The following is a 22512-nucleotide window of genomic DNA, read 5'->3' as shown; positions in this document are numbered from 1 at the left end:
GCTTTACTTGGGGGACCCTGGGGTCTTGAAAGCAACCTCAGAGAATTTAAAAGTAGAATTTCTGGTAGGTCTGTCAAACTGGAGAGGGTTTGAGTACAAACTTGGAAACTGGGTATCTTGCTATGAGAGGACCACCAAGTTCATATCACCAGATACCCGGACCTGTGATTTCAAACTCTCTTTATAAAAATCATAAAAGGATTGCTGTTTGCATCTCTTGATGGAGTTATACACATTTGCAAAGTGGCAGATTCTTTAATATGGAAATAGGTATGTTGCTTATTGTGCAACCATTTTATTTTATTTTATTTTTTAAACCCTTACTTCTGTCTTGGAATCAATACTGTGTATTGGACCTCCTGTCTCTAGGCCTGGCTTTCAACCACCGAGCTACCCAGCTGCCCCCTGTGTGACCATTTTTAAAAAGTCTGATTTATTAAAAAAATTTTTTTCTTGGTGGGTACAAGTTGTGATGGAACTGATGCATATATAGGCATCATAAATTACACTGCATTACAAATAAAACTCCACATTGTAACTTTTCCTCATTAAAATTACTCCCTTTAATTATAATCAGCTGTAGTTTGCTGAATTATGCACCAAGTGTATGGTACAAGATATATCCCTAGTTACCTTGTTCTTTCTGTAACCTGCCTTCAAATTCTTCACCTCTTCTGCTTGGTCACTGGACAGGGACTTAAGGTCTCTGTAATTTGAAGCAAGTAGGAAATGCCCACTTCCATCTCTTTTAATTTTGCTGCTCTTTTTCATTAATTTGATAACAGCATAGTGGAAAGAGCACTGATTTGGGAGTTTGGAGCCATTGACAAATTGTAGTAATACGGAAAGGCATTCTACCTTTTTGGCTTGAATTTGCGCATTTGTGAGGGAAGGAAATTCAACTAAAATTGCCCCCAAGTTCCTTTCCATGAATAAGATTCTTTAATTCCCAGATCTCTCTGAATTTGATTAACCTCAGAAAATTTGTGTTATACTTTTTATTTGTGAAGATTTAGGACCTCAGTTCAAGGATTTATGAGGCAACATGCAAAAACAATTTTATTTTTCATTAAGATTTTCAAGTAATGTACCAAAAAAAACTCCTTATGTTAGAAGAGATCAGTGAAAGATATTTCCTTTCATTTGCCCCATTCATTTCATCTTTATAAGAGTTTGATATGGCCCTTTGCGATTTTTGGAGGAAAGGTTTTACATACATTTTAGTGATGGTATAATTAAAATAACCTATTGTTTTCCTTCTTTGGTGTTTTGTATTTCTTTAATGTCCTAAAAATTGAGAAATGTTTCAGTGACTCTTTTCCTTTTTCTTTTTGATACTGTAGTCTGTACAACTAAACAGACAGAATGGATAAATATTTTCTGGATAAGAAGATTTAGGTGCATCTGAACAAAAGGAGTTACTTTGTCCTACCTCTAGGGATCCTCTCAGTTAATGATAATACAGTGTTAAGAATGTGCCTCCCTTCTTTAAGTATTAAGGCAGAAATCTACTATATTCCTTGGCCTTTTTTGTTGAATTAGTTGGGGTATTGGTTTTAAAGTTAGGTTTTCATTAATTGTATTTGACAAAAATATACATCAAGGGTATTGGGGTAAGAAATCACTATTACGTAAAAATTCCTGGGACAACTGGAAAGTAGTTTGGCAGAAATTAGATGCAGACCAATATCTTTTACCATTCACTAAGATAAGAGCAAAATGATACATGATCTAGACATACGAAGTTTTATAAGCAAATAAGAACAAGAAACATATTACCTCTCATTTATGGAAGGGAAGAATTTATGAGTAAATGATAAGGTAGAGCATTGTGAGATACAAAGTGGAGAAATTGGAGTATATTAATTTGAAAAGTTTTTGAACAAATAAAATAAATGTTGCCAAGATTAGAAGGAAAGCAAAAAATAGAAAGGAATTTTCCAGACTCTTGGATAGAGGTCGGATATCTAAAATATATTGAGAACTTTGTCAAAAATTACAGAAATAAAAGCCCTTAATTGATAAATGGGCAAAAGATAGGAACAGTTTTTTACTAAACAAATCAAAGCCATATATAGATAAATTAAAAAAAAAGCTCCAAATGACTACTTATTAGGGAAATGCAAACCAAAACAATTTTGAGATATCATCTCACACCTGTCAGATTGGGTAAAATGACAGAATGGCAAAATGACAAATGTTGGAAGGGATATTGAAAAGTGGGCATAGTAACAATACACTGTTGGTGGAACTATGAATTGAATCAACCATTTTGGAGAACAATTTGGAATTACAACCAGTGAGCTATAAAACTATGTATACTCTTAGATATTGCTGGGCCTGTTTCTCAAGGAGATCAGAGAAAAAGGAAAAGAATCCAAATGTTTCAAAATATTTATGTTAGCTCTCATGATGGTGACAAAGAATTGGAAATTGAGGAGATGTCCATCAATTGGAGAATGGCGAAACAAATTGGGATATGATTGTGATAAAATACTACAGTGCCTTAAGAAACAATGAGCAGATTAATTTTTAAAAAACTTGGAAAGAACTACATGAGTTAATAAAGAGTGAAATGGATAGAACCAAGAGAGCATTATATACAGCTACAGATTTAATAGTTGAATAGTTGTGAACGTTCACCTTCAGTGAATGAACTGAGAAGTGGAAACATGAAAGACTATATATATATATATATATATATATATATATATATATATATATATATATATATATATATCTGTTTACTGGATGATGCCTAGTGTGGGTTGGGGAGGGAGAGACTGAGATAATATGGAAATAAATTCCATTAATAATGAATAAAGGAATTTTTTTTGTGCATATAAGGACTTTCTGAAGGGAGAATTTATCTTGCTAACTTGTTTTTTTCCTCCATTCCTATTTAAAGGTAAAAAGTTGGATCCTTTTGTGTCTAGGAGTCCCAGCAAGCTTATGAATAGAGACATATGCATCCACACATGGCCATGCTCCTATTATCTGGAACCTGAGAAACGATGGATCCCTGGCAAACTTTCATTGACTTCTACTTTGCTAAAGTTTTTGACTGATAAGAATGGAGAACTACTCGTCAGCTTTCCTCTTTCAAGCATCAGTGAGATTAAAAAAGAATCTTCTCACTTAATCTTTAGCTCTATCACTATTCTGGAGAAGGAGCACATGAAGCACTGGTTCAGTTCCTTCCAGCCTAGCCGGAATGTGGTCTTCAACATCATTGAGCATTTCTGGAGAGAGCTGCTATTGTCTCATCCAGGAGCTCAGGCATCATCTCCCGAAATGACCAAGGGGAAAGAACTGACGGGCTTAATGGCCTCTTCCCAAAAACGGTTAGAAGATACAGCAAAGGTCCTTCATCATCAGGGTGAACAATTTGATAACATCATGAAAGGACTGGACAAGATTGAATCCGATATGGATGTAGCTGACAGGTATAGTGCTTGACTTCTGAACTAATCTAAAAGTGACTTTATCCTAATCTCCCATAGAAAGGATGATCACCTAATCTTTTCTCTTGAGAATTTTCTTCTCTTGAGAATTTCTTCTCTTGAGAATTTTCAGTTCAGTATATAAATTCCTAGTAGGAAGAAAGAAGTTCTATAACTTCTTATGTCTATGGTGCATGTAAAGCATACATAGTAGAATTGATATTCCACAAATAGGCATATCAATTATTACTTTCAAGTCCAAAAGATTGATCCTAAACAGAATTAAATGAAGAATGGTTTAGTACTGAATTACCGTTTGCTGCACTCTTCATGGTCTTTGGACTATATTCTATATTATGCATTTGCTAACATTGTGTTTTCACCTAGGACTAAGCTAGGTAAGTCACTGGATTGAAAGCCAGGCCTAGAAATAGAGATCTTGAGTTCAGAATTGGTCTTAGACCCTTCCTTGCTGTGTGACCCTGGGCAAAGGCACTTAACTCCCATTGCCTGGCCCTTACTATTCTTCTGCCTTGGAATCACTACACAATATTGATTCTAAGATGGAAAGTAAAGGTTTATTGAAAAAAAAACACAGCAAAACTAATTGTCCTTAAAGTTCATACTTATTTTGGCAAGCATTTCCAGTAGCAACCAATGGTCAGGTGCTTTTGAATTATAGCTTTCAATTCTTCTCTTTCTTATGTCTACATATACTTTAATTCCAGAATATTTCATGTAATTTAAATTATAATTAATAGAATTTGTCAGTATATTATTATGTAATTAATAATATGTTAATATAATTTAATTCCAGAAGTTTCTTTATAGTATTTACACTCAGCTTGGATGTTTTGCCATATATCCCTTCCCAGGTTTGGAGTTCTTTCCCTTTGCTATTTATCCTTGGTCACAGTGTTTATTTAATCTGATGAACTTACTAGGAAAACATCATTATCGATTGTTGATAAGAGCATCCATCAGTATGTCACAAGTTGAAGTGTCATCTTTATCCAAAAGATTTTTAACCAAAGAAAGTAGCATTACTATTAACCCAGTTCTGTTAACTACAGGAGATCAGGAGTTCCTACTTATTCTACATAGTTAGTGAAATGGTAATGAGCAGTAGTCAGTTCTATTGTAAAAGCAGTTCCTGAGATTTCTAAATTGTCCATCTTGTAAGGGAGGTCAAGAATTTGCCCATCCAGCTGTGGATGCGAGGCATCCAAAGCTCTAGTGACCAATTTCAGATTGTCTATTCTGAGATTAATTGTAAAGAAAGTCTAAATTCCATTACCCCTCCCATGATACGTTTTTCCTTTTTTCTTGCTAGGTTTATAACTTTTTCTTTCGTTATATTTAGGTAACATTCCTGCCAGGGAGTCTGATGCCTTCTAATTACAATAGAAGAAGATTTTCTCTAGAACGAAAGAACTGGGGGGCAGCTGGGTGGCTTAGTGGATTGAGAGTCAGGTCTAGAGATGGAGGTCCTGGATTCAAATTTGGCCTCAGATACTTCCTAGCTGTGTGACCCCTGGCAAGTTACTTAACCCCCATTGCCTAGCCCTTACAGCTTTTCTGCCTTGGAACCAATACACAGTTGCAAGGCTCGTCTGAAAGGTGGCCAACCTTCTTGCGACCTTGCGTGGGGTAACGATCATACAAAGTGACGAATGGACGCTAACGGAAAATGTATAACGACCCTTTATTGAGTTCAAACAAAGCAATATGTAGGTTAACACACAGGAAGATATAATGTTACTGCCCAGCAACAGCAGGAACCAACAATTGGGCAGATTTATAGGAATTCATGATGTTACCTGCCAGGCACAGGGAAGAACCGAGAAGATTCCAAACAAAGACAGAGAAATAACTTTCCCATAGTCTTCTGCTGGCTACTCCGACCTTACAGTTTCTTTCTCACAGACCTTATCAATCTTCCTGCCTCTGCTATTCCAACCTTGAGCACACAGCTGTGCAGGTTGTACACAGTTCAACCCACAACCCCGACTATGCAGCTCAACTGGGGAGGAAGAGGAGGCTTAACCCTTACGGTTCTGCCTTTACGGCAATGCCTCGACTACAGTTCCCCCTTTTTGTTTTTTGCAATAGTACTCGGTGTTGGGTCAGAACTTGTCCAATCCTGCTCACGCTGGACACAAGGAGCCGGAATAGGTAGGGAAGAAGGATCAATAAGATAACTACAAACAGTATGAAAGTCGATATGGTTATACTCATTTGAGCTAAAGGAGACAGCCAACTTTGGCCTGATTTAATCCAATTGTATATAGAATCAGCAATATGTTCAGGATAAAGATCCTCAGCTAAGGAACTATCCATTTCTTCAATAATACAGTTCAGTTGTTGGATGTTTTCAGAGATATTGCCTTTTAGCCAAAGACCTTGTAGATCATTTCTAATTTTTTCAAATGCATCAGATGTGTTGACTTTAACAGGAAGAAGACAAAAGCTGAATAATGATAATCACACCGTAATTTACCCTTAATAGCTAAAATTTCTACTTGATTAGTTAGTAACAATACATCTTTAGATATTTGTTGTAAAGCATAAAAAACCCTTGTATTAATATTTTGCTGTATATGCAAAGCCTTGGTTACATTCTGTGTAAGCCTGTGTAAATATTCTGCATCATGTTCCAGGACACGAACATTAGCTACACTTTGTGCTAGAGAAACACTACTGACAGTTGTATCAGTAAGGGTGGCTATCAAAGCTACAATACCTAAAACTGCAAGAAATACATCTCTTTTTCCTAGAGCTAATTAGTTGAGATAATCTTTCCATTGCTCTATCTGCAGGTGAGTGATACCATCCCCCTGAATGTCTAGCCGTTAACAGGGCTAAAGAAGGCCTACGTACCACTAAAACAGTGTACTTTGCAGGGGTCTGTGTTATACACTCGGTAATGTTGCATTCAAGACAAGTAATATTCCAAGCCTGTCCTATCCAAGTAATGCTAATACTATTCTGGGGTCCTATCATAAAAGCAAAATCCTCTTCTAGACAGGCAGTGATGTTGTAAGAGCCTGTCATATAGTGATGTCGGGGATTGGTAGTACCGTCATATGTGGTAAATATATTTCCAGGAAATTCTAGCACCCTGTAAGCCATAACTACTACCCCCTTCATGGCTATGGGAATCTTAGCATAATTGTATCCCACCTTACGGTTATTGTACATCTTGGATGTTCTCCACCCTGGGGTAGCAAATCCTCCTATAAAACAACCATGATTAGGTTTATCTGGGGCTTCAGGGAATGAATCGTTATGACATGCTGAATCATTATGTTGAGAAAAGAAAGTAACATTGTGAAATTTGACCATATCAGGATCATGTCGGTCACATTCTAAAAATGGTAGAAATACCCCATGACTCTGTTTTCCTGAAAAAGGGAGGTCCCATTCAGTAACATAAGAACATTGCCTGGTTTTTTGTTCTATAAAAGATCTATTTTTTAAGTAACCCGAATCTTTTCTGGTATTCTGTAATACTCCTTTCCATCCATAATATGAAATCTTTCCCCAGGCTGTAAAAGTCCATCCCTCATTCACCCGGTGCGGCCCTGTTTTATCTGTGTAATTTGGAGCTCCATAAAAGTGATCAATTAGATTAACAAGCGGTATACATGCAGGATGTTCAAAACACGGGGGGGGGAGGGTTAGTAAGTCCAGTCCAGTTAAATGGTATGTTTAAGTAAGATCCTCATTCTGGCATAGCCTCGAACGGAGGGTGAAAGCTAGAGGGGGACCCGGGAGTAGATCTTTCCCCAATATCTCCATTCTTAGCAGTCCATTTCCATCCTGGACCAAATTGTTGTACATGAAGAGATACCTCAGGAAAGTCCTCCTCAGATTCTACAAAGTTATTAATCCATGGGAGTTTTTCCCACAAAACCCAATGAGTCTGTGTCTCTGTATTAGCCATGTTGAGAGGGTTCATCAGAATTGCCAGGAACAGGATCAGTTGTCTCTCTTTTCTCTGTTGCACCCTGGGCCTTTTCCTGCCTCTTGGTCGACGTCGACGTAGAGGTTTCATTTTCTTCAGACTGCAGGATAGGTCTGGTCCATCTATGGGGGATCCATTGTTGTCCTTTACCTGTGGAGACACAAAGAAACCCTTTTCCCCTGATTAAAACTCTTATCAGGACCATACCAGGTGTTATTTTCATCCTTCCACATAACATAGTCCGAATCATTAGCTGGGACAAGAGTATCTTCCCGCTGAGCCGGTACCTTGCGGTGCCAATGTTCAAAAAATTTTTCAGCTTTAGTAATTTGTTGTGTCCAAATAAGATTATTAATAGTAAAAATTGCCGTGGCCAAACAATCCTGAGGGGACCGCCAAGCTCCCCCTTTTTGTTTAACAAGCACCATTTTCAAGGTACGGTTGGCACGTTCAATCATTGCTTGACCAGTAGGATTGTATGGAATGCCTGTTATATGTGTAATATGCCAATCACGGCAAAATGTGGCAAAGGCTTCAGAAGTGTAAGCCGGGCCATTATCAGTTTTTAGAATTTCAGGGGGACCTTGTGTTTGAAAAGTCAAGAGGCAGTGAGTTTTCACTGCCCTAGTGGATTCAGATCATAGAGCCGAGGCCCACAAGAATCTGGAATATGTGTCTATAGTAACATGAACATACTTAGCAAGACCAAAAGAATTGACATGAGTCACATTCATCTGCCAGATGTGCAATGGATGCACTCCTCGAGGGTTCTGAGCACCCTCCTTGTTGCTTGCAGGTTGAAATGGAACACACTTAGGGCAAGCCTTGACAATAAGTCTGGCTTGTGCCTTAGTTATTTGAAATTGTTTTTGTAAGGCTCGAGCAGATTGATGGAATTTATCATGAGCTTTCCGAGCTTCGGCTGCTGGAGATGAAAAAGACAGTAACGGAGCTTCAAGAGCTTGATCCACAATATGATTGCCCAAAATAATTGGACCGGGCAAAGAAGTATGACTACGGACATGAAGAACATACACTGAGCACAAGTGATCACGTAAAACATGCTGCAATTTTGAAAAAATAAGATTGACTATACCCCGTTTAGATTGGATCACTGCATTTGTCAATTTAGGTAAGGCTTGTGCAACATACTGGGAATCAACAATAAGACTAAAAGACTCCGGATGTTTCCACAAAGCCAATAGAGCTGCTGCAAGTTCATTCTGTTGAGTGCTGGAAAAAGGGGTACGAAAAATCATAGGCTGATTAGGAGGAAAAAATATAGTAGCTGCTTGCGGGTTGGCATCCACAAAAATATTAGGACCATCAACTGGATGATTGGAAATAGGATTTGAAACTATGCAGTATTGGACTAAAAATTTTCCAAAAGGGAGACAAGTTAGTCTGTGGGCGAAAGAAACATGGAAATTGCAACAGACTGGCCCACTCTGTATAAAATTCTATCCAATCCTGTAATTGTGCTTTTGTAACAGGAATATGAATAACTTCAGGATATTGTCCCATTCCTTGAAGAACTACTTTTATAGTCCTTTTAATAATTTGTCCCATCGTTAAGGGATAAAGAGGAATTGCCTTGCCTGATTGAGATTTGGAATGTATCCATAATATCACTTTGTCACTCTGAACTACAGCCACTGTAGGAACGTGTGGTGTTCGTAAAATTTTGACCTCCACAGGCTGCTGAGGGTCAAAGCGTGTCAGAAGAGCTGTATTAAGAGCTTCTTCAACATTTTTTAAAGCAGAAATGACCTCAGGGGCTAATGTTCTGGGAGATTTTAGATTAGCATCTCCCTCTAATAATTGAAAAAGAGGACGTAATTGTTCTGTAGTAAGTTTAAGAAAAGGACGTATCCAATTAATATCCCCTAATATTTTTTGAGAATCATTCAAAGTTTGTAATTTATCCATCCGAATCTGTATTTTCTGAGGCTTTATTTCATGAGGTCCAATTAGACTCCCTAAATAACTAATCTCTTCTCCTTTCTGAATTTTTTCTTCAGCTATTACAAGGTTAAATTCAGACAAATGTTGCCGAAGCACGGGAAATAGTGCTTCAAGTTGTTCTACAGTAGTTGCTGCCAAAAGAATATCATCCATAAAATGAATCATCATGACTTTTGGATATTTACTTCTAATAGATCTGAGGGCTCGGTCTACATATTGTTGATACATAGTAGGGCTATTTTTCATTCCTTGAGGCAGGGTCAACCATTCATAATGAGCCATGGGCTCTTGGAGATTAATGCTAGGGACCAAGAAGGCAAAACGCTTGCAGTCCTTTTCCTGCAGCGGAATAGTGTAAAAACAGTCTTTCAAATCTATAGCCCATATTTTCCAATTAATAGGTATCCAAGAAAGCACCGGCAGCCCTGGCTGTAGGGCCCCCATCTCCTCCATAGACTCATTAACTCGGCGTAAATCAGTAAGCATGCCCCACTTGCCAGATTTTTTCTGTATTACAAACACAGAATTCCAGGGACTAGTACTTGGTCTAATATGTCCCTTTGTTAATTGCTCTTGAACTATTTCTTTTAATACTGAGAGCTTAGAAGCTCAGAAGTAAGGGGCCATTGATCTACCCATATAGGCTTATCATTTTTCCAAGTTAATGGGACGGCTCTCAGCTCTTCAACGGCCCCTATGAAAAATCTGTGCTAATAATGCACTTCATGCCTTGCAATATATCTCTCCCCCAAAGCGTGGTATCAAGTAAAGCATTGACTAACGGTGTAATTAGCCCTTGAAAATTCCCACAGCGCCAGGAGAGAGGGCTGGAAGTCTTTCCCATAGTGGTGATTCCCCCCACACCTGTCACGGGAACTTCTACAATACTCCCTGACCACGGAATAGCATTGAAGTTGGACATACTGAGGACTGTAGTGTCTGCCCCAGAATCAACTAATCCATCAATAGAAATACCCTCTATTTCCACAATAAGCATAGGTCTGTGCTGACTAACTCTTTCAGTCCAGCACACAGTGATATCTGATTTCACAAAGGCTAAGACATCTTGAATCACTATTAAAGTTCCAATAAGATTTGTAAGAGTTAACTGTATTTTGGATTCTTGCCACATTTCCTTAGTTATCTTTTCTGGTATGACATCAACATTACTAACAGCAGAACAGATTTCCCCAGCCATAGGTATTCCAATGCCCCAAACCTTAAGGTTTTCAAAAGGCAACAAGAGTACAGGTTTTTCAGGTCTTATAGGGAAATCCTGCTCTTGCCCTTCTATCCCTGAAAAGGCTGATTGGTGGACCGAAAAGGAGCTTGATGTTTTTCCCAATCGTGAGAGGTCTGGTACATGGCAGGGAAGGCCCAGGGATTGTTTGTAGGGGCCTCCCGAAGGCACCCTGCCCGTTTCCCGACCTACAGTCTCGGTTCCAGTGATATCCCTTATAACATTTCTGACATTTCTGAGAAGGCTTAGATTTAGTCCCCGACAAATTAGACCAGCAATTTTTGTGGCCTAATTTTCCACATCCATAGCATCTTATCTGACCTTTTCCCTGACTTTTCATAGCTTGTTTTACTGCCTCTCCCACCATGGCAGCCTGAGTGCGAGCCTGATGACTCTGAGATTTTACCTCCAGAGCCTTAATAATCATATCCTCTAGAGTTGCAGAAGCTGGCAAATTAATTAACACTTGTCTATAATCAGGAGTAGCATTCTGCTTGACTATGTTTTTTTTTTTATCAAATCCTCTAATCCTTGCACTGTTCCCAAAGTCCGTTCCACTGCTTTCTGTACTTCTGCCACATAATCCTCAAAAGCTTGATCAGACCTCTGCCTCAGTTTATTAAAATCCAACTTTGGGATCCCTTCCATTCCTTTCCATGCCTTTATAGCTGCAGAAGCAATCACTGCATATAATTGAGGAATATACCCTATTTGATGTTGAGGGAACTGGTTTGGTCCTTCTCCTATGAGTTGGTCCAATGTAGGGGCTCCTCTAGGCATCATAGTTTGTTCCATCCTAAACCTCTCCTGTTCTAATATCGCTTTCCAAATGGCTCTCCATTGTACTGCCTGTCCCTGGGAGAGTGAAACACTTGCTACCTGTTTCCAATCATGAGGAGTAAGATTCTCAGCAGCTATAAGCTCCAATAAAGAAAGTGTATAGGCTGCTTGAAGACCGTATTTAGTACATGCCTCTTTTAATTCTTTTAAGACTTTCAATGGCATGGGAGTAAATCTCCTAGTCTGAGTGTTAACATCTTCCAATACCGGGAATAATTGTGTCTGTCTGGTGTCTTAAGTCTCCTAATGCTTTTTTCAGCTCGGCTACTCTCAGAAACTTTCCCACCTGTCCTTGCCTCATTTCACCACTAGATGTCACTGTTGGCTTATTTTTGAACACTTCCAGTTTCAGGAAAATTTTCTTGAATTAGGGAGGGGTACAGCTTTGCCCCCGAAGCAAACGGTGGACAAGGAATTTTTTTCTCTGATTACCGACCTCCCCACAAACTTCTCCTTCCTCATCTTCTTCCTCAACCTCCATTTGTAAAACAGCTTGCATTTTCTTATTAGCTTCTGGATCCTCAATACATGACTTTATGACATTGAAAATAACGGCATAATCCGGGGGTGCAGTTTCCCCCTCAGAACCAAACTTTGATCCTACACATTCCCATTCTGAACTAGATATAATCTCTCCTTCAGGGAACCATGGTGCTAATTGTCTTACATAGCCCACGAATTTCTTTAACATATTTTTCTGCACTTTAACTCCATGTGCCATTAAGGCAGCTTGAATAAGGTGCTCAGCTTGCCATCCCCCGTCCTGTAAAAGGACAGGAACTGAGTTTCCCATACCTCCTGAGAAATAACCCACAAAACAAAGAAAGGAGATAGAAAAGATTATAGAACAGAGGAAACCCGTAAAGACGGATTTCTCTTGGCTCTGTCCCAAATTTGCTCTGCTTACCCAATCCAAGATATTGTCACAAAGCCCGCCATTTTGTGTCATCCTTTGACCAGCAAAAGAATTGGGGTTACGAACGGCATTTATGTCCCTGAATCTTGGACGCCAAAATGCAAGGCTCGTCTGAAAGGTGGCCAACCTTCTTGCGACCTTGCGTGGGGTAACGATCATACAAAGTGACGAATGGACGCTAACGGAAAATGTATAACGACCCTTTATTGAGTTCAAAAAAAGCAATATATAGGTTAACACACAGGAAGATATAATGTTACCGCCCAGCAACAGCAGGAACCAATAATTGGGCAGATTCATAGGAATTCATGACGTTACCTGTCAGGCACAGGGAAGAACCGAGAAGATTCCAAACAAAGACAGAGAAATAACTTTCCCACAGCCTCTCATAATTTCTCACAACCCTTATCAGTCTTCTGCTGGCTACTCCGACCTTACAGTTTCTTTCTCACAGACCTTATCAATCCTCCTGCCTCTGCTATTCCAACCTTGAGCACACAGCTATGCAGGTTGTACACAGTTCAACCCACGACCGACCCTGACTATGCAGCTCAACTGGGGAGGAAGAGGAGGCTTAACCCTTACGGTTCTGCCTTTACAGCAATGCCTCGACTATACACAGTATTGATTCTTAAGATGGAAAGTAAGAGTTTAAAAAAGAAAGAACAGATTTGTCTTCTAAGGTCATATGGTCATGATCTAATCTTTTACAGCCCAATTAAAAAAAAATTGTTGGAGACTGATTATAAAATGAGTCTACTTTTTGTTTGCAACTGGAAGCAAGTATTCATAGATAATGGAGTCAAAAAAAAAAAGTGAAACTCAATTCCTGACCCCAGCCTGGATACCCTACTTTCTCCATACCTAAATGTCTCCTCAGTCCTGGTGAAATGGCCATCAAGTGATTAAGGATTGATCTGAGAGAACAGTGCAATCATCTGCTAGTAGGGAAGGAATACAGTGGTACCTTGATACACAAGCACTTTAAATCATGAGCAATTTTGAGATACAAGCAGTCATGATTGCGATTTTATGCTTTGAGTCATGAGTGGATATTTGATCATGAGCTTCTGCCCTTGGGAGGAGCCCAAGGTGGATGAGGTAATCAGTATAAGCGAGATTAAGGAAATGCTGAGGACTTGGGAAAAAAATTAAACAGTTTATTGAAAAGACACACCCAGAAAAAATTGCAACAGATCATGCATTGGAGCCACATTGATAGTATGTTTCACACATTATCAAAACGTTCTGAAAGGAGGAAAGAAACAAACTTCCATGGAAAGGTTTTTGTTGAAACAGTCTCTAAGTGAAATTGAGGAAAGTGTGACAACACAGCCAAAATTCATTGAAGAAAATGATAATTAAATAAAAAGTGTAAAAAAAATAGCAATTAAGTGCCATCTACTGACAGAAAGTAGAACTGCAAACAAAATTAACAATTAGATTAACGATGATTCTGAGAAGTCTAGTTCAAGTTGTGATGCTGTTTCTTGTCTATCTAAAATGGCCTATTATCCACTGAAATATTGACATAGTGGCTTTAGATAGGACTGTTCTTAGCTGTACTTATACTGATAGGAGGCCTGGGATTCTACCTATTACTCTTCAGGAAAAAACAAAATAATAATTTGTTAGCTGAAATAAAAACTCACCTTGAAGAAAAACTAGAAAATAACTCAAGTGACCTTAAGAAGCTGGAGGAGAGTTTGGGGGATCTCAAGACTTATATAAAAAGCATTAAGGAAAGCTTGAGAAATCCCCAGAGTAAGAAGAGAGATTTATCTCTCAATACTCCCTCATCATTAGAGACAACTCAGTCTCTGTCTAGTACTGCTCCATGCAATTCTGCTCATACTAAAACCACCTCAGCTCCTCCATGTCCTGTTCTAACTATCTCTAAATCTACCTAAACTCCTCCCACTCGACATATTTCCCCACTTATATCCATTACCTGTTCAATGGCAACTCAAATAAAAAAAACAAGAGGCAGAAACCAAAAATAATTCTGTTAATCCTATTCCCCTTAAAGGAAGTACCCACTTTTGATAAGAGTGGAGATGTAATTTTGCTAAGGCATCATATACCATTGCCCCCGGCCCAAGATATTGAGAGATTCAAGCAAAATATCTCTTTTGAGGATGAGCCAATTGTGATTATTAAAAAGCTAGAGAGCATTTTTCACACATATGATCCCAAATGGATTGATATTGAAAGTTTGCTTCAAGCTTTTTTGACAGAAAGAAAGAAAAATAAAACCTTCTCTCTTGTCAATCAGGCTCAGGGAAGGAGAGAAGTTCATTGGCCTCCATAAGACCCAAAATAGAACTCCAACAATGAGCAAGATTACATAAGACTATACCATGCTAGAGAGGCATTATTAACCATAACAAGATCTTGCTCTGATAGGCCTGGTATATGGACAAAATTTGAGGGTCTTAAACAAAACCCCGATGAAAATCCATCCCCAGTTTATGGATAGACTTATTGAATTGGGAGGTAGATCTATAGATCTGGATCTTTCCAGAGAAAAGGATGTCAGACAAGGAGACAGTTTGTGAAAAACTGTTGTAAAGTGGTCAGAGATTATTTTAAGACCAATTGTCCGAATTGGGCTAACATGGACCTGAAGAATTGAGGAGAGTAGCAGTTTATGTATTTAACGGCCATGAAAGGAAAGATGAGAACAGTGACTTAATAGAGACATGAAGGAGAGAAATTAAAATTTTAAAGGAGGAAATTGAAAGAAAAAAAGAAAATCAAGCAGGGACTATAGCCTCTTTGCAAGAATACACAAATCAAACACCAATGTATTACTTCTGCAGAAAAAGGGGTCCTGTAATGTTAAATTGTAGAAACTGGAACCATTCAGTACCATAAATTTTAGAGATAATGGGAACTCTAGGGATAACAACTTTAGAAATAATATCAATTATAGAAATAACAACAATAGAAACACATTTAGAAATATGAATTCAAATGAGGCGAATGATAATTTACAACAATAAATCTGAAATGGAGCTCGTTCACCCTATATTCAAGGTAGAAATTCCCCTCATTGAGAGGAACCCCAGAGAAATGGCCAAGGACTTTTATGATCATCTGAAAGGGGAGAAAGGACTCTGGAATCAGCGAGTGAAACATTTGATTTCCCAGACACTGATATCTTAACATCAGTTAACCTCATGTAACCTTGAAAATTTGGGATAGTTATTATGATTGCCTCTTAGACATTGGAGCTTTCAGAGCAGTGTTGATGAGTAAACCAAATTCAAAGTACAGTTCTGTTGGCTCTCTAAATGTAGTAGGTGTATCCGGGGCACCTTTGAAGGTTCCAAAGCTTTCCCCTCGAATAGTGTCTGTGGGACCCCTATCAGTAGAACATTCTTCTCTTCTAATGCCTAGCTCCCCTATAAATTTATTAGGGAGAGACCTTTTATGTAAACTTAGAGCCACAATAACATGCTCTTAGGATGGTGCTATGAGGCTAGAATTGCCTGAGGAATCTTTGAATTTGCTCTCTGTACTTCTTTCAAACAGTCAGGAGGTAAACAGACCTCCCACCTTTGAAATACCAGCTGACATACCTGAATCTCTATGGGCCACATCTTCATCCAATGTAAGCCTACTAAAATCAGCTTTTCCTGTGCAAATCAAAACAAAAGGTGACCTACCTCCTTCCATTCCTCAGTATTCATTATTAAAAGAGGCAATTGAGGGAATTACCCCAGTGATAAATTTTTTAATTGAATACAAAATAATAATCTCATGCAAATCAGAATACAATACACCTATCTTGCCTATTAAAAAACTGAAATTAGAAGAAAATGGAAAACTTGTTTATCAATTTGTTCAAGATTTAAGGGTTGTTAATAACCATGTCATCAAGACACCCTGTTGCTCCAAGTTCATCCACCATTATTTCCTCTATCCCTAGCACTGCTAAATATTTCATAGTATTAGATTTGTGTTCCACCTTTTTTTTCAATACTCATCCATGAATATTCCAGAAATATATTTGTCTTCACCTGGAAAGGTTCTCAGTGGATGTGGTGTCATTTGCCCCAAGTGTACATGGAAAACCTCACTTTATTTTCACAGATTTTTACACAAGATTTAGAAAATATTAAGTTTAAGGTGAGCCCTTTGATACACTTTGTAGATGATTTTTTTCTTGGCCTCACCAAATGACACAGCATGCCAAGATAGCAGACATCTTCTTTTGGAACTCCATAGAGAGGCCACAAGATATCAAAGGCAAAAGTTCAGTGGTGCCTCCCCAAAGTGGAATATTTAGGGTTTATTTTAGCTACTGGTGCCCACTTCATTTCCTCTAAGCACATTGAAAAATTAAGCGCTCTCTCCATTAAGAAATAGTTGAGAGCATTTCTAGGAGCAACAGGATTTTGTAGACAGTGGATTCCTTGTTTTGGGGAAATCACTAAACCCCTTATAGCACTGATAAAAAATTCAGTCACTGAACCACTTAGGTTAGAGGTGGAACACCTGTCATCTTTTTCTAAATTGAAACAGGCTATCCTGTCTGCCCCTGCTCCAGGCATCCCAGATTATAAAAAGCTATTTACTTTACATGTACACAAATGGAGAGGGGTAGCTTCAGGTGTTTTAACTCAAACTTTAGGACCTATTCAATGTCCAGTTGCTTATTGTTCAGCCCAGCTGGACCCAGTAGCTTCAGGAGCACCATCATGTCTAAGAAGCATAGCTGCAGCAGCTTTATTAGCAACTAAATCTGCTGATTTAGTATTGGGATGCCCACTAACAATGTGTCCACATTGTGAGATTTTAAATGGTTGAGGTCTTAAACTGTAGTGATTAAAATAGTGGAAGATATAAATTGTGATAGATATAAGAGAGGGTGAGTAAATTTGACCGCAGAAATATGTTTCACTACAGTGTCTTGGGTTTAAAATCAAATATAAGGTGGTCGCCAGGGAAATATTCTCAGTTATTCAAATACCCAAGTCAATTGGGTTTTATAGAGATTTTAATTAACAATACAATGAGTAATCAAAGAAAGAGAGAGAGAGTAAGAAAGGAATAAGTATGAAGAGCCTCAAGCCAATGTGGCCTAGACCTGAGTCTTAAAAGAGAAATCAGTCAGTTTTTTATAACTCACCATAAGATCTGTCTAAGGAATTCTAATGACACCAGGCCAGCATCCTTCCTCAAAGAGTCTTCCAGCCAGAGATTGCTTTAAAGGGCCTCTCTCAAGAGCCTCCAGAGCTCCTACCCCAGAGGGACAGAGCCCTCAGAGGAGCTCCTCAAGGAGCTCTCATTCAGAATCAGAATCAGAAACCAGATCCTTTGCTCTTCTCTGAGCTCTTATTTTTAAGGGCAAAATCTCCTATGTCACCTCCCCTAAGTCCTTACATCTACCAATCACTGTAGATGTTTCTAAAGGACCACCCATTCTTAGTCCACACCTAAGAAGGTGTGGATTTTTGAGTAATTCACACCAGGAAAGCTCTGAGTAAGTTTTCCAGTTCTTTGTTCCTTGTAAATTTACAAGTTGCTTGACCTTTATAGGTACTTAGCTTAAGAAAAGTATGGGTTTAGTACTTTTCATTGTTCAGAAAAGAGTTTACAACTTTATCTTCCCCTAGGGCAGACCCAAGTAGGTCAAGTAGAATTCTCACATTCCTGCTTTAAGTAGAGTTCACTGCCCAAATGGGGAATGGTCTTAATCCAATCTTATAAAGTAGGGTTTGGGAAATTTTAAGGTTTACAACATGAAATAGAAGCATTGTTGCTAAGGCATTGAACACAGGCATTTTGTGACCAATGACTTGCAAGATACGAAGTAACTTTTTTAGGTAATGAAAATATCACTTTAAAATGCTACATAACACTTAATCCTGCGACCTTGCTTCCAGATTTACCAGTTGCAGAACCATTGCACAATTGTGAATCTTTAGTGTCCATGTCTGAAAAACCACGAGATAATCTTCTGGATACTCCTTTAGACAATCCAGATCTAGTCTTATTTACTGATGGTTCTTCTTTCATGAGGGATGGCATATGCTACATGGGAGCTGCTATAGTCACAGAAGTTGCCCTCTGTGGTCAGCATCACTATCCTCAAATATAGGTGCTCAAGGTGCAGAACTCATAGATTTAAAACATGCCTGTATAATTGTAAAAGATAATAAAGCAACAATTTACACGGATTCCAGATACACATTTGGAATATGTCATGCAGTGGGTATGCTTTGGCTTTAAAGGAGATTTTTAACTTCAGCTGGGAAAAGTATCACAAATGCAGAAATCATTAATGACATTCTTTCTGCTCTCCTACTTCCTGAAGCCCTGGCTATTGTACATTGCTCTGCCCATACAGATAGAACTGACTGTCTCTAGAGGGAACCACCAGGCAGATACTGCTGCAAAACCTGCTGCCTTATAAGGGCCTGAACTAATTCTAACTTTGGCAGCTAGTAACAAATCAGATTCATCCTTTTCTTATAATAAAAAGGAAGTGAAAAAATGGAAACAAAAATTCAAAGCAAAACAAATTAATGGAGTGTGGTTGTCATCTGAAGGAAAACCCCTAATCCCTAGAAGTTTTTATCACCAAATATGTCAATCCATTCATAAAAACTGTCATTTTGGATCCCAAGACATTGTAGACTCTGCTAAAAGAGTATGGATAGCCCCTGGTATAACTACAATAGCCTCTAAAGTGTGTGCAGCTTGCTCCGCCTGCCAAACATATAACTAATATGCCTTTTGTAGAAAAGCTTTTGGTGGATGTCCTCTGGCTTATACACCTTTGAACATTTACAAATCAATTTTATTACAATGCCAAAGGCTGGACATTATAAATTTTGTCTAGTCATAGTAGACCAGCTGACCAGATGACTGGAAGTGTTTCCTACTGCTCAAGCCACAGTGGCTTTTGTTGCCAAAGTACTCTTAAAAGAAATTATACCTTGTTTTGGCCTGCCAGCACATATTGATTCAGACAGGGAAGCTCATTTTACTGATTCAGTTTTTTTTTTAATTTTATAGTATTTTATTTGATCATTTCCATGCATTATTCATTAAAGACAAAGATCATTTTCTTTTCCACCCCCCCGCCCCCCGTAGCCGACGCGTGATTCGACTGGGTATCACATGTGTTCTTGATTCGAACCCATTGCCATGATGTTAATATTTGCATTAGAGTGTTCGTTTAGAGTCTCTCCTCTGTCATGTCCCCTCAACCGCTGTAGTCAGGCAGTTGCTTTTCCTCAGTGTTTCTACTCCCACAGTTTGTCCTCTGTTTATGGATAGTGTTTTTTCTCCTAGATCCCTGCAGATTGTTCAGGGACATTACACTGCCACTGATGGAGAAGTCCATTACATTCGATTATACCACAGTGTGTTTGTCTCTGTGTACAATGTTCTCCTGGTTCTGCTCCTCTCGCTCTGCATCACTTCCTGGAGGTTGTTCCAGTCTCCATGGAATTCCTCCACTTTATTATTCCTTTTTGCACAATAATATTCCATCACCAACATATACCACAATTTGTTCAGCCATTCCCCAATTGATGGTCATCCCCTCGTTTTCCAATTTTTGGCCACCACAAAGAGCGCAGCTATAAATATTTTTGTACAAGTCTTTTTGTCCATTATCTCTTTGGGGTACAGACCCAGCAGTGCTATGGCTGGATCAAAGGGTAGACATTCTTTTATCGCCCTTTGTGCATAGTTCCAAATTGCCCTCCAGAATGGCTGGATCAGTTCACAACTCCACCAGCAATGAATTAATGTCCCTACTTCGCCACATCCCCTCCAGCATTCATTACTTTCTGTTGCTGTCATGTTAGCCAATCTGCTAGGTGTGAGGTGATACCTCAGAGTTGTTTTGATTTGCATCTCTCTGATTATAAGAGATTTAGAACACTTCTTCATGTGCTTATTAATAGTTTTGATTTCTTTATCTGAAAACTGCCTATCCATGTCCCTTGCCCATTTATCAATTGGAGAATGGCTTGATTTTTTGTACAATTGATTTAACTCTTTATAAATTTGAGTAATTAAACCTTTGTCAGAGGTTTTTATGAAGATTTTTCCCCAATTTGTTGTTTTCCTTCTGATTTTAGTTACACTGGTTTTGTTTGTACAAAAGCCTTTTAATTTGATGTAGTCAAAATTATTTATTTTACATTTTGTGATTCTTTCTATGTCTTGCTTGGTTTTGAAGTCTTTCCCCTCCCAAAGGTCTGACATGTATACTATTCTGTGCTTACCCAATTTACTTATGGTTTCCTTCTTTATGTTTAAGTCTTTCACCCATTTTGAATTTATCTTGGTGTAGGGTGTGAGGTGTTGATCAATTCCTAATCTCTCCCACACTGTCTTCCAATTTTCCCAGCAGTTTTTATCGAATAGTGGATTTTTGCCCCAAAAGCTGGGATCTTTGGGTTTATCGTATACTGTCTTGCTGAGGTCTCTTTCCCCCAGTCTATTCCACTGATCTTCCTTTCTGTTTCTTAGCCAGTACCAAATTGTTTTGATGACTGCTGCTTTGTAATATAGTTTAAGGTCTGGGACTGCAAGGCCCCCCTCATTTGTGTTTTTTTTTTCATTATTTCCCTGGATATCCTTGATTTTTTATTATTCCAAATGAACTTTGTTATGGTTTTTTCCAAATCAGTAAAGAAATTTTTTGGGAGTTCCATGGGTATGGCACTAAATAGATGAATAAGTTTGGGTAGGATGGTCATTTTTATTATATTGGCTCATCCTACACATGAGCAGTTAATGTTTTTCCAATTGCTCAAGTCTAGTTTTAGTTGTGTGGCGAGTGTTTTGTAGTTATGTTCATATAGTTCCTGTGTTTTTCTCGGGAGGTAGATTCCTAGGTATTTTATTTTATCTAAGGTGATTTTGAATGGGATTTCTCTTTCTAGTTTTTGCTGCTGAGCTGTGTTGGAGATATATAGAAATGCTGATGACTTATGTGGGTTTATTTTGTATCCTGCAACTTTGCTAAAGTTGTTGATGATTTCAATTAGCTTTTTGGTTGAATCTCTAGGATTCTTTAAGTAGATCATTATGTCATCTGCAAAGAGATGGTCTCCTCCATGCCTATTTTAATGCCTTCAATTTCTTTTTCTTCTCTAATTGCTACTGCTAGTGTTTCTAGTACAATGTCAAATAGTAGAGGTGATAATGGGTATCCTTGTTTCACTCTTGATCTTATTGGGAATGCATCTAGTTTATCCCCATTGCAGATGACATTAGCTGATGGTTTTAGATATATACTGTTTATTATTTTTAGGAATGACCCTTCTATTCCTATGCTTTCTAGTGTTTTTAGTAGGAATGGGTGTTGTATTTTATCAAATGCTTTTTCTGCGTCTATTGAGATAATCATGTGGTTCTTGTTGGTTTGCTTGTTGATGTGGTCAATTATGTGGATGGTTTTCCTAATATTGAACCAGCCCTGCATCCCTGGTATAAATCCTACTTGATCATGGTGGATGACCCTTCTGATCACTTGCTGAAGTCTTTTTGCTAGTATCCTATTTAAGATTTTTGCATCTATATTCATTAGGGAGATTGGTCTGTAGTTTTCTTTCTCTGTTTTTGACCTGCCTGGTTTTGGAATCAGTACCATGTTTGTGTCATAAAAGGAGTTTGGTAGAACTCCCTCTTTGCTTATTATGTCAAATAGTTTGTATAGTATTGAGATTAACTGTTCTCTGAATGTTTGATAGAATTCACTGGTGAATCCGTCAGGCCCTGGGGATTTTTTCTTAGGAAGTTCTTTGATGGCCTGTTGGATTTCATTTTCTGATATGGGATTATTTAAGAATTCTATTTCTTCTTCTGTTAGTCTAGGCAGTTTGTATTTTTGTATATATTCATCCATATCACTTAAATTGGTATATTTATTACCATATAATTGGGCAAAGTAATTTTTAATGATTGCCTTAATTTCCTCTTCATCATAGGTGATGTCCCCCTTTTCATCTTTGATGCTGTTAATTTGCTTTTCTTCCCTCCTTTTTTTAATTAGATTGACCAGTACTTTGTATATTTTCTTTGTTTTTTCAAAGTACCAGCTTCTTGTCTTAATTATTAAATCAATAGTTCTATCACTTTCTATTTTATTAATTTCTCCCTTAATTTT

General features: G+C 38.2%; 1 protein-coding gene across 1 annotated transcript in view; it reads left to right on the top strand.

Moving 5' to 3' along the window:
* SNAP47 (synaptosome associated protein 47) overlaps window positions 1-22512 on the top strand; it is a 99117-nt gene that overhangs the window by 5152 nt on the left and 71453 nt on the right. The window contains exon 2 of the mRNA XM_001376265.4: window positions 2909-3446. Coding sequence (XP_001376302.2) covers window positions 2953-3446 — 494 coding nt within the window. The 5' untranslated portion in view covers window positions 2909-2952. The remainder of the gene's footprint in view (window positions 1-2908; window positions 3447-22512) is intronic.

This window comes from Monodelphis domestica, chromosome 7 (assembly GCF_027887165.1).
Source record: "Monodelphis domestica isolate mMonDom1 chromosome 7, mMonDom1.pri, whole genome shotgun sequence".
NCBI classification, from domain to species: domain Eukaryota; kingdom Metazoa; phylum Chordata; class Mammalia; order Didelphimorphia; family Didelphidae; genus Monodelphis; species Monodelphis domestica.
Note: the sequence above shows the minus strand (reverse complement) of the source record. Positions and strands in the feature narration are given on the sequence as shown.